Below are 12,408 nucleotides of genomic sequence, written 5' to 3'. Positions count from 1 at the left end.
GGAGACAGAGAAGATGAAGAAACGAGGAGAGGAAAGTCTTGAGCTACAGCACTGGAGAGTGGAAGGAGCCGAAGCTGCCACGTCATTAGTTAAGGCAGTGGTTCCAAAATGTTTATCACTGGTGGCTCCCTTGACTTATTAGGCCATTGGACGCTGCTCCCAATTAGGGCTAAAGTCTTATACACTGCAGGACAATGGAATTTTCATGAAGATTCCATGGCTCATCTGACCGCTTCCACAGCTCCACAGGGAGCCATGGCTCACACTTTGGGAATCACTGAATCAAGAGGTGACAGTATTTGGCAAGCCTACTCAGGGGATCTTGAGCCAGTACTGCATATATTCCTACTTTTTTTTCCTAACTAGCTGTTCTCTGCTATTCAGCTCAGGTCTCAACACAATGGTATAACATTTGGGGGCAAAAATACAGCCAAGCAATCCAGCACTGGAGGCCAAGATAGCAAAGATCTCGACGGCCACCATGTATTTTCCTTTGGTACTCAGGTAAGTGGGAACAAAGGATACCCAAACACTGCAGAACACCAGCATGCTGAAAGTAATGAACTTGGCTTCGTTGAACGTGTCCGGCAACTTCCTAGCAGAGAACGCCACAATGAAGCTGAGAAGAGCCATGAATCCCATATACCCCAGAACACCATAAAACATGACAACCGATCCTTTATTACACTCTACCACAGTTTCTTCAGTCAGGGAGACCGTGTCCATATCTGGAAAGGGAGGAGCAGAACAGAGCCAGGCAAGACAAATAGCCGCTTGAATAAGGGAACCTGTGAGAACGACAGAGCCTGTTATTCCTTTCCCAATCCATTTTCTCATCCTGGCTCCTGGCTTGGTGGCCATAAAAGCCAGAACCACCGTGATTGTTTTTGCCAGGACAGAAGAAACAGCCACTGAGAAGATGATGGCAAAAGCCATTTGCCTGAGAGGGCAGATCACTGTCCCAGGCCAGCCAATGAAGAGCAACGAGGAGAGGAAGCAGAGCAGGAGGGAAACAAGGAGAACGTAAGTGAGATCCCGATTGTTGGCTTTGACGATGGGAGTTTCCCGATGCCGAACAAAGATCCCAAGCACCACGGTTGTGATCAGGGCAAGAGAACAACCCAAGGAAGCTAAAATGACTCCCAGAATTTGATCATACGACAGGAAGTTTAAGCTCTTTGGAAGACACTGATCTCTGTCCTTGTTTGGGTATTGATCTTCAGGGCAATTGACACAGTCGTCCATATCTGCAAAGAAACAGTACAGGTGCCATTTAGGTATCTTTTCTCTCACCAAAGATTCAGCTTTCAGATGTTCCTTTCTCACTGGTAATCCTGTTTCTAATAAATGAAAGTATGTCTTCAGGTGTATATCTTTTGGGTCATCATCAAGTGCCTGAATAAATCCCCTGCACATCCCCACCTGCACATGCTTTTCCTATTTCCAGTCAGGACTGTTACTCTTCCCCGGCCTTCCCCTATACACAAAGTTGTGCGTGTACATTACTTATGTAAGGGCCCAATCCTATCCAAACTTCCAGTTCTAATGCTGCCATGCTAGCAAGTGAACATTGCATCCTGCGGTGTGGGGGCATTATGGAGGCCTCCTCTAGGTCAGGAAACTCTTGATCCCTTACCTCCTGGTTGCATTGCGGCTGCTTCGGCGCTGGAACGTTGAAAAGGCTTGGGCAGTAAGCCATGGGATAGATCTTGCCTATGATATGTTGTTATTAACATGCATGACAAGACAGGAAGACACAATGTTTCCTACCTTTCTGGTCTGCAATTTTCCCCTCTGGGCATGGTGAACAATCATAACAACAAAATGGCTTCTCTTCCTGTTTTTTCTTACTGTGTCCTCGATGACATTTCTCATTACACACAGAAGAGGGTGGCACCTGTCCGTAAAAAGAGTGGTAGGTAGGTAGGGTAAAGATCGTTTGTTTGTTTCTTTGCTGTCATTCTATCCTGCCTTTCACCCCAAAGGGACCCAAAGCAGGACCCAATTTAGTTCATGATGAATGAATCTTATTTTAACTGGTTATTCTAGATGAGAGCCCAGATGTCAACTTAATTCTAGTGGCGTGTTATGCTGCCAGGACAAGCATTCAGGTGGCATAATATTCTTTCCAGGTGTCTAAAAAAGCAAGATGCCAACTTGCTTGGGCTGTCTGCTGCCAGAAACAGCAAGTGGCCAGCTCTGGGCACCAACCTCTGATGAATGCCTGCCGTTGAAAGATAGACTGTGCAGAGGAGGTGGAATAGGGACGAGATGGGAAGGGAAGGGGTGCAATAGGGACAACATGGGGCGGATAGCGAATTGTGCCCAAGAAGGGGGCATGTTCGGTGGCAGCTGTGCCTTCCTGAGATTCATACACATTTTGAGAGGAGATACCACTCCTTCCTGAGATTGATACAACTTTTTGAGTCAGCACATAATTGTACCGGTAATATTGCTGACACAGGTGTGCGTTTACTCCCTTGGCCAGCAGGGGTTTACTCTGAGGAGGGCTCCAGAGGCCAAGATCCCTCCCCAGGATCCAGCGGATGTCATGTTGTTGCCGCTGCATCGCTGCTCAGGGACATGTGGTGGTGGATTTCACACAAATTCAAAATTCAACAACATTTGAAATCGGTTGGCTGAAATTTGTCCTTGATGACATTTCACTGTTGACAGTTGTACTGTAAAGGTACTTAAAGAGAAATGTTCTGGTCATTATTGATAATTAATAACCTAATCATTATTACATAACCTGATCATTATTATTAATTTAAAAAAATTATGTGTGAGGAGTACAGGGAACAAACAGCTCCTCAATCATATCGACTTGAAGAAAAATAGAAGATCTTAAAAGTTATCCTGTGCAATCCTATGCATGTCTACTCTGAAGTAAGTCCCATTATAGGCAATGGGGCTTATTCCCAGGTAAGTATGATAAACATTGCAGCCTTAAAGTGGTAGTTTTAAAGAAAACTGCAATGTCCCATAAATAGACCATCATACCATACCTGCTGAAAATGACTGTGCCACCTGATGATTCCATCATTAATGATGAGTTCTTTGCCTGCTGAAGCCCGTGGATCCATCTTTCCCACTTTCACTCTTAAGAGCGATTTGTTCACGAAAGCAACCCAGTTTGTGAGATCGAAACCACTTGTTAATCCACCACTCCAGTCAAAAGACACCCCGTCCCCAGCGCTGTTGTTAAACGAGACCCCCCTCAGGAAATGGTGAAGCTACATTGGAAAAAAGGAAAAGACTGAGATTTTCAAATGCATTTCTTTTTAAGATAGATTGTTCTTGGTCTGGAGCATTCCCTCACAAAGGAAACATCAAATTGGTGCCATTGACCCATTCAGAATAATCAAGACTTTCTTCATTGGAATTGCAGTTGCTCTTTTTATTATGAATCATCATCCTTACAGTTTTTGTAGCTTGACTGCATTAGATTATTACATTGCTTTATATAACACAATAATTGATAACTTCATTTATTTTTTTAATAATTGAACTGTTTCATAACTTTCATGTTGATCTTTTAACCATTATTAACTGCTCTGTCATTATTTGTGTTTATCAAATATTTGCAATTACCTTTTTAATTTATAGAAATATATACCCTTCTTTAAACAATCTTAATAAAGACAGCAGGTCTGTACATTACCTTCCAAGGTTGCAGTTTCAGAGGGTTCCACCTCTCTCTACCCACTGTTGTCCTGGGAATCAGTCTGGAAGAGTACATGGCATGTAAAGCATGTGCTATGGCATAGGCAGCATTATAGATGTTGTAGCTCTGGCTACTCATGCTCATATCAGTCGAATGCCCTGGAAGGCTCTCCAGTGTCTCCTTTCCAATGCAGCTCTCCTTATTCTCCTGATCCAGCCTGAAATATGGCAGCAAGCAGGTGGATGCCTCTTTCCAGAAGACCCTGAAAACAGCATCTCTTGGCCAATGGGCACTTAGGAAACGAAGGAAATCCTGGAATCCTGGTACCTCATTGTAGTGAATAACAAAAGATAACGTACCATGGAATATCTTTTTTATAGAAGACGATTCAAATGCCCGTGGCTCAAAATCCCAGTGTGCTGTCATGATCCACACCTTACCCACAAATATATTTGCATTAGCTCCTAAAAGCAGCAGGAATATCATTGTTGCTATCATGCCAGTATCTGCATACATGACAATGACGTTGGCTTTGGACTTGTTTAGAGAATGACACATTGTCTGACTGTATCCTAACATATGGGAGGTGCTTATACCAAAGTTCATGGTTATTATTTTCTTTGTGAAGGCAGTACAGGTGCCACTCTGGGAAAGCATCAGTAGGACTGTCAGTATGAACAGATCTCCTTTTTCAGAATCCGGTGTAATGACACTGACCCAGTTCCATTGGAAATGCTGGAGTAACTGGATGATCCCCTTGTACTGATGGGTTTCGCTGGGAGCCATTCGGTAGAAGGAAGGAATGGTGAATCTGTCATCTTTCCGTGAAGCAAATAAGCAATAAGAAACCTGAGAATAAACAAACCAACTCCTAGATACTAGGTTTTCAGGAGAACAGATAGTTTTGTTTCACAATAGTTGTAATGATTCAATTATTACATGTGGTGAGGTAAAATTCACATATTTCCATAGAAGAAACATGAATTGATTGTTGGGAAAGAACTTCATTATATAATATTGGTCACCACCGCATAAATTTCCCCATGACATCAATCTTTCCAGAACTTTTTTGGTAATACTAAGACGTTATCTAGCAGTTATTTTTCTTTAGTTGATTAGCTATTACACATGCATAATCCTTATTGCCAAACTGTAATTTAGGACATGTCTTAAAGAAATTGCTAATAGTGCATTACATTAGCCATGATTAGAATTATATACTTAAAACAGAGAAAACAGTGGAAGATATTATGCGGAGACTGGCCTATCTTTGAGACAGGACATTTTTTTAATTAACAAATCTTTCCCTCTTTCCCACCCCACTGTGTATAACTTTTGTCTCAACCAAATATTTTTGAAAAAAAAAAAAAAAACTTTTTAGCAATGATGCCAAATAAATCAGCAGTTGTCTAAATCAGAATTATGGTAGTGTTAATGTCTCCTCGCCTCAACACAATAAGGTTTTTGGGAGAGTGTTGACCACGCACAGCTTTAAGGCTGACCCACCATTTGGTTTATGAAATTTTAAAATTGCTGTAGCAGGACAATCTTATTGCCCCACACCCCCACCCCCCACATGCTACTGGCAGAAGGTGCATTCTGCCAGCAGAATATGGAGGATGCCAACAGATTGTTCCTTCTGCCAGCAAGCACAGAGAGGGCAGCAGTGCCATCATTGGTGGCTAGACCATTATTGGTGATGAGTAGAGAAGACTCTGCTAGTTGGTGCAAGGTGAGAGCTGGTGGCAGTAGGCAGTGGTATGAATGGGATAGCAGTGGGAGGAGCAGGGAATTTTTTGGATGAGGTAGGACAAGGGAGGAAGGGAACGTATGACTAGATATTCTACTATCCTATGCTATTCACTGGTGTTAAAGTCCTCAGTTCTGGACTAGCTGGTACGGAACTGAGGAGACCCATAGGGAAAATAGAATCTTTCCCATGGGCAAGGGGAAAATGTTTCCTTACCCTGAGGAGTCTTCTGCAACTGCCTCCCACCCTAGGAAGCATGTGTGTTCCATTGGTGTGTCTGCATCAGTGGGGGGAACTAGGCAGAACTTCGCTCTCTGTGCCTTCAAGAGACAAGATACAGCCCAATTTAGTCCCCACATGGCAATGAAGCAGTGCCAGCATGAGCTGCACTGCATCCCACAGAGGATTTTCAGTTGCTGGGAGTCTCTGTAGGGTAAGGGGGCTTTCATTCCATTATCCAGGGTTCGTCCCAGCAGCCATAACAGGTCAACTAGGACCTGCACCAGCTATATCGTTGGCACAAGCCTGTTTTGAACTGTGCAGGGAAATCAGGCCTGGGAGGGGGGTTGGGATTTGGTGTGCACTACAGCCACCAAACATGCCCTCTCCCGGACTGGCTCTGTTCATTCCTGCCTCATCTCTTTCCCGTTCTGTCCTCCTGCTGTCCCATCAAACCCCCTCCCCATCATCCCCAAAACACTGTTCTATACTCTAGTGCAGGGGTGCCCAAACTTTTTGCCAGGAGGGCCACATCATCTCTCTGACACTGTGTTGGGGTCCAGGAAAAAAAAGAGTTAATTTACATTTCAAATTTGAATAAATGTACATTAATTAATAGAGATGGAACTTACATGAATGAATGAAGGACTTGCAGTAGTTCATGGCCTATAAAAGGCCTTGCACAAAGCAAGGCCAGTCTTTCCTTTGCTGCCACTGCTGCATCACAGATGTGAAACAGCAAGCAGTGGAGGGAGCCCTCGTCCCACAGCTCGCACGAGAGGACGAACAGTTGGCCGTCACACTAAGAGCAGTTGAGTTGGGCCAGCACAGGTTCCAGCAAGTCTCCGGAGGGCCAGAGCTCATTGGAGACTGGGGGCTCACAGTGGGCCAGATTGGGAGTCCTCAAGGGCCGCAAGTGGCCCCAGGGACGGGGTTTGGACACCCCTGCTCTAGTGCATGATAACGCTCAGGGATGAAATCATGCTACAAGGATACCCCATAAAACTATGGAAGAGCTATGAAAACTGCTGGGATATTTTCCATGGACAGTAAGCAAGCTCTACTTGTTTGAAACTATTGCATCTAATTTCATCACTTCTCCCTCCCTCACTTCTTCCCAAGAACTCTGTAATTATAGGAGAAGGACAGGTAATATATGAGAACTGTGAGAGTTCCATACTCCACAGAAATATCATACCTGTGGAATCTTGTATACATGTAAGAGGCTGGCAATCGAGAGAGAAGTTTCAGTATCTGGACCTCCAATCACGGCAATTAGATTCTTCTGGCTGTCACAGTTGTAGTTGGGGACAGGTTTACCATGTGGTGAGATAAGGTTCAGGGTGCTCTGGTAGGTCATCCTTGGATAAAGGTAGCTGTGATAGACGTGGAAGCCTAGACTGACATTTGGTAAAATCTTGGGGTCTCTATTAATCTCCTTTACAGCATACACTAGAGAGAGAACATGCAGATTTTCCTCTGGCCTTTCACTGAAATAAGAAGTTATACACTTTGTAAGAAGGTTGAGTGCCGGGCGAAGAGACATAAAGGGAGGCTGAACACTAAATCTGAGAAAAAAGGGGTGTGGTAGAGAAATTAATGGAAAATGCAAGCATAGGGCAAAGAATGAAAAAAAGGATGTTTAACTTGAAGGAAGTGCATATACAGTTTGTAATGCAGATTATGCAAACTGTGCCAGTCCCACTGAATTGGAATGAAGATCTTGCCTAACATGCAAGGAAACAGGCAGAAAATTTTTCTCAACAGGACATTGTGTTTTCTACCAGCTAAGATTATAATCTGGCTGAGTGATTGTAGTGGAGAAAAATAAAACAAAAAACACTGGTACACTTACACTGGTAAATCAACAACCCATGGGTCTGGAGATTGTGTGAAGATTACATTCTTATAATAGGTTGATAAGTGAGATAGAATCCCACCAATGACAAGGTCACCTGGCTGAAAATACTCGTGGGGGATGCGGAGGGGACGGTTCATCTTGCACATGGCTTTGTGCGCCATGCACTGAGCTTGAAGCAGCAGCAACAGCAGCAGTAATGCCACAAACATCTTGAGAGGAGATACTTGTTTTCTTTCAGTATTAATTCCTTTATAAAACTCATTAGTGCCCAGTGACAACAAAGTTACGATGCCCTGCCTCCTATATGGCTGCGGAGTCTTTCAGCAAGTTGATTTGGTGCCTGGCCTGGAAGTCTGAAGGGGAAACTGCTAAAGGCCTAATGGGCAGAGCTCTGTCTACCACTGGTCCCTAATCATAATGACAGTTTATATGAACTCTCAAACTTGATAATGGATCATTCACATCACCTGAAGATCTGTGTGCTTTGGGGAATGAAGAGGGATGAGTCACAGTGATCTGAGATAATGTCAGGTTTAATAATTATGTCTCTGAGGCTTTGTGCTCTTTCTGAGAGAGGGCGGTTGGGTCAAGCAAACATGTTTTCACTTGTTTCCTTGCACTGAGTGGACTGAATGTCATTCACAGGAGGATGTCCAAGTCAAAATTCCCACAGGAGCAACTGTAGGCCTCGGTTGAATATGAAGGAAACTATCTGCAAGAGGACATCACAACATTGGCCCCTCCGTGTCAAATGTCACACACCATCTACATACTGAGAACAATCAGGTGTTTTTGAAGTCTGAGGCAGGCAGGAAAAAATCAGGAACTTTACCAGCTCCTATGTAGGATTTCATATATAGCTGGTGTCAGACCCATCAAGAGGACTTTTGATCAGAGGGTACAAAGTTTCTTTTAGGCTCGTTCCAATCTTCCTTCAAATGTGGTTCCCAGGCCCCCTTTTTGACCCCGGGTCCAGGTACAATGTACCCCCTGCAGTTCCCTCTTAGAAGACCTGGCTGGTGTGATGCATTCAGTATCATGAATTACATTCTACGTTCTGTGTGGTGCTCGCCCATAACATTAGACTCCCTCCCCCATAACTAGATGCCAACTGTCAAGTCATCCTGTTTGTGGAACTCATACAGGTTGTGAAGGACAGTTCAGCATAAAGTATGAGAACATCTCTCATGCCCAGGGTGAGATCCACTCCCTTGCTCCCAATCAGAAACTAAAAGGATTGCAAAGCTAGAGAGAAATAATCTACTCAGAGAGGTTCTCAGTCTCCATCCTTACCTCCAAGAAATAAGGTTAAAAAGACCAGTAGTGCCTGAAGGACTGTCTTCCTCCATATGCATTGAACAATTCCCTAACACCTTTTGGGAGGCATTCCTAAAAGTGCCTTCAGTGTCAGAAGTGCATTTCTTAGGGGCATGTTGGAGGGCTTTCTCTGTGACTGTTCCCTCCCTGTAGGACTCAATTAATGCAGGAGGTTCATCTACCTCACTCCTATTATTTGTCGAAGGCTCAAGACATATTTATAGCCCACTCCTATGGCCCAGTGGCGGTGCAAGGTACAGCAGAACTGAAATGTTCCCTTAACCTGCGTCTAGCTCAGCTGGCAGCAGTGGGTCTCCTCAAATCTGCACTTGCTTTTAGTGAGTGCAGAACTGAGGAAGCCTGTGTCTGGCTTTCAGGCACAGGAGGGGGGGCATAGGATTCAGTTGCAGACTCTGCCACTATCCCCACCTCCTTCTTTGGCCCGATCCTCCCCTTGGATCACCCTCCTTTCACCGGGTTCCAGCCTCTGACTGCCTTCCCCCACCCCAGAAATCCTCACCTCCAGCCAGTGCAAGCACTTACCGCTGGCCACTTTAGTCTAGGGACTCAGTGGACTGAAAGCTCAGTGCTGACTGGTGGTGGCCTATCTGCTGGAACAGAGTATCTCCTGCCTGCAGGAAAGTGCCTTATGGCACTTTCACAACACCCATCTCCAGTGGTGTGAGCGTACTGCCAGTAGTGGGGTTAATAGGATTGGGCCCCAAGTCCAGCTAGTCTTCCCTGATTATTATTATTATTATTATTATTATTATTATTATTATTATTATTATTATTATTATTATTATTATTATTTATTTAACTATAATAAACATAAAATACATAAACAAATACATAAACAATATTCTAATGGTGTAGCAAGAGCGAAGCCAAAAAATTCCTACTAGTTATATTTTAGATACGTAAAGTCCAAACATTAACAAATGGTAGTCTATACCACTATCTAATCCTTCAAAACCAATCTTCAAATCCATAATACATCAAATCATTGTGTTCTCTCTGTTTCAAAAAATCAATAATTGGTTCCAATTTTTCAAGAAGTTTTTTGTTGAGTTCTCCTTAAGTAAAGTTGTGAGTTTGTCCATCTCTGCAAAGTTCATAAGTTTTGTCCACCATTCTTCTATCGAGGGTATGTTTATAGTCTTCCAATTTTGAGCATAAAGTATTCTGGCAGTGCTTATCATATACAAAAATAAAACTTCATTTTTTCTTTCCACATATTCATCTGTCATACCTAATAAAAATACTTCTGGCTTCAACTGTATATTTGTTTTTAAGATCAATTGTATCTGTGCATGAATTTGTAACCAATATTTTTTTTTTACTTTTGAACACGTCCACCACATGTGGTAAAAGGTTCCCTCTTGTTTCTTACATTTCCAACAACTATTGGACATACTTTCATACATTTTGGCTAATTTACTTGGTGTCACATACCATTGATAAATAATCTTATATATATTTTCCTTAATGTTAACATTCAGAGTAAATTTGAAGAAACTTAAAAAAGATGTGATTTGCCTTTTAGAGACGCACATTAAAAAAGGTCATACAAATTACTTAATACAGAAAAAGTTAGGACAAGAATTTTTTTCAACAAATTCAAAGAAGAAAAATGGAGTGGTTATATATGTTAAAGATTATTTAAAACCAAAACTTGTGTTTGCAGATGAAAAAGGCAGGTGGTTGGCTGTGGAAGTTATAATTTCGGGAGTAAGAACTTTACTTTCAGGTTTGTATGCTCCAAATCAAGAAAGAGGAGTTGTTTTTTTTTTAGGCAACTATTGGATGTAGTCTTAAATTACTCATACCCAAGTTATTATTTCATGGGAGATTGGAAAGCAGTTGTGTCACCACAAAGGGACAAAAAATCTGAGAAAGAGATTAAGATTTCTCAAGGGAAATTACCAAAAACTTTTTTTGATTTGGTAGAAGCTTTAGGGGTTGTAGACATTTGGCGACAAATGAATGGAAATACAAAAGAGTTTACCTATTATTCAGAAAGACACAGATCATTTTCAAGAATAGATATGTTTTGGGTGATGAAGGACATTGCAATAAAAACTTCTAAAACAGAAATTCTATCAAAGACTTTTTCAGATCATAATCCAATAACTATGACTATTAAGAAGAAACCTACAACATATAGATGGAGATTGAATGAATTGTTGTTACAAAAAGAGGTTACAATAAAGGAAGCTAAGCAGAAATTAAGGGAATTTTTTAATTTGAATTTAAATAAGGGAACAGAAATGAGGACAGTTTGGGACGCTAGTAAAGCCTTTATGAGAGGATACTTTATTCAGAAAAGTATAGAATGGAAAAAAGAGAGACAAAATAAGTTTCAGAAAATTGAGGAGGAAATTAAAAAGAAGGAATATGAGCTAATAGAAGTCCCAGGAGATAAAAAAAAAATAGTAGAGTAAATAAAAGATTTACAGCATCAACTATCTTTGATGATGGTGAATCAAATGGAAATTAAATTAAAGTTTGTGAAACAAAGATATTTTGAGCATGCCAACAAGCCAGGAAAATGGTTGGCCTTCAAATTGAGGAAGGAGAGAGAAAAGAGAGTAATTTTAAAATTGCAGGAGGCAGGAAAAATGTATACTGATCAGGAGGAAATAAAAAAAATAATTACAAATTATTATGCTAATTTATATAAAAGTCAGAAAATAGATCAAGTAGAAGTAAAGAACTACTTGAATAAACAAAACTTACCAAAAATATCTGAAGAACAAAGGAAAATTCTAAATAATAGAATAACTCTATGTGAAGTTGTAGAGGCAATAAAGAAGATTAATACAGATGAAGCTCCAGGTCCAGATGGTCTATCAGGTAGATTTTATAAATGTTTAGAAGAAGAAGTAAGTCTACCATTGCTTAACACGATGAATGATATTTTGCAGACCAGGAAAATGCCAGATTCATGGAAAGCAGCAAATATAACTTTGATTCCTAAAGAAGGACATTTGAGTTGGACTTTCTTGATTGCTGTTTTAGAGAAGATGAATTTTGGAGGGAATTTTATTCAATGGATAAAGTCAATTTACACATCACAAACTGTGCAGGTAATGGTAAATGGAGAACTATCAACAGTGTTTGAGATCCAAAAGGGAACACGACAAGGATGTCCACTGTCACCACTTTTATTTATACTTGCCCTAGAAGTATTGTGTAGAGATATTAGACAAGATAAAAGGCTACAAGGTGCAAAGATTAAAAATGAATGCTTTAAATTAAGAGCCTTTGCAGATGATATGGTTTTGATTTTAGAAAAACCTTTAAAAGATATCGAGTTGTTGATGGTTAAGTTGAAGAAGTTTGAATCATTAGCAGGATTTAAGATAAACAGAAAACTAAAATTTTATCTAAACATATGAATATACAAGACCAATCGGGTTCAAAGTGGAGAAAAATATTAAGTATTTAGGTATTATTTTGACAAACACGAATTGTATGTTATTTCAAAATAATTATGTTAAAGTTTGGTGTGAAATCAAAAAAGATTTCGCAAGATGGGAAAGGTTGAAATTATCTTTTTTGGGAAGGATATCTGTAATCAAAATGAATGTA

At 41.1% G+C, this 12,408-nt stretch overlaps 1 protein-coding gene across 1 annotated transcript; it reads right to left on the bottom strand.

Moving 5' to 3' along the window:
• Nucleotides 1-345: 345 nt before the first annotated feature.
• Nucleotides 346-6,996, bottom strand: LOC136653238 (vomeronasal type-2 receptor 26-like). The gene is made up of 3 exons (XM_066630146.1): nt 6,835-6,996; nt 1,771-1,897; nt 346-1,247 (listed from the first exon to the last, which is right to left on the bottom strand). Exons 1-3 carry the CDS (start codon nt 6,994-6,996, stop codon nt 346-348), a joined length of 1,191 nt encoding a protein of 396 aa, XP_066486243.1.
• Between the last annotated feature and the right edge of the window lie 5,412 nt (nt 6,997-12,408).

Source organism: Tiliqua scincoides, chromosome 5 (genome assembly GCF_035046505.1).
Source record: "Tiliqua scincoides isolate rTilSci1 chromosome 5, rTilSci1.hap2, whole genome shotgun sequence".
In the NCBI taxonomy this organism is placed as follows: Eukaryota; Metazoa; Chordata; class Lepidosauria; order Squamata; family Scincidae; genus Tiliqua; species Tiliqua scincoides.
Note: the sequence above shows the minus strand (reverse complement) of the source record. Positions and strands in the feature narration are given on the sequence as shown.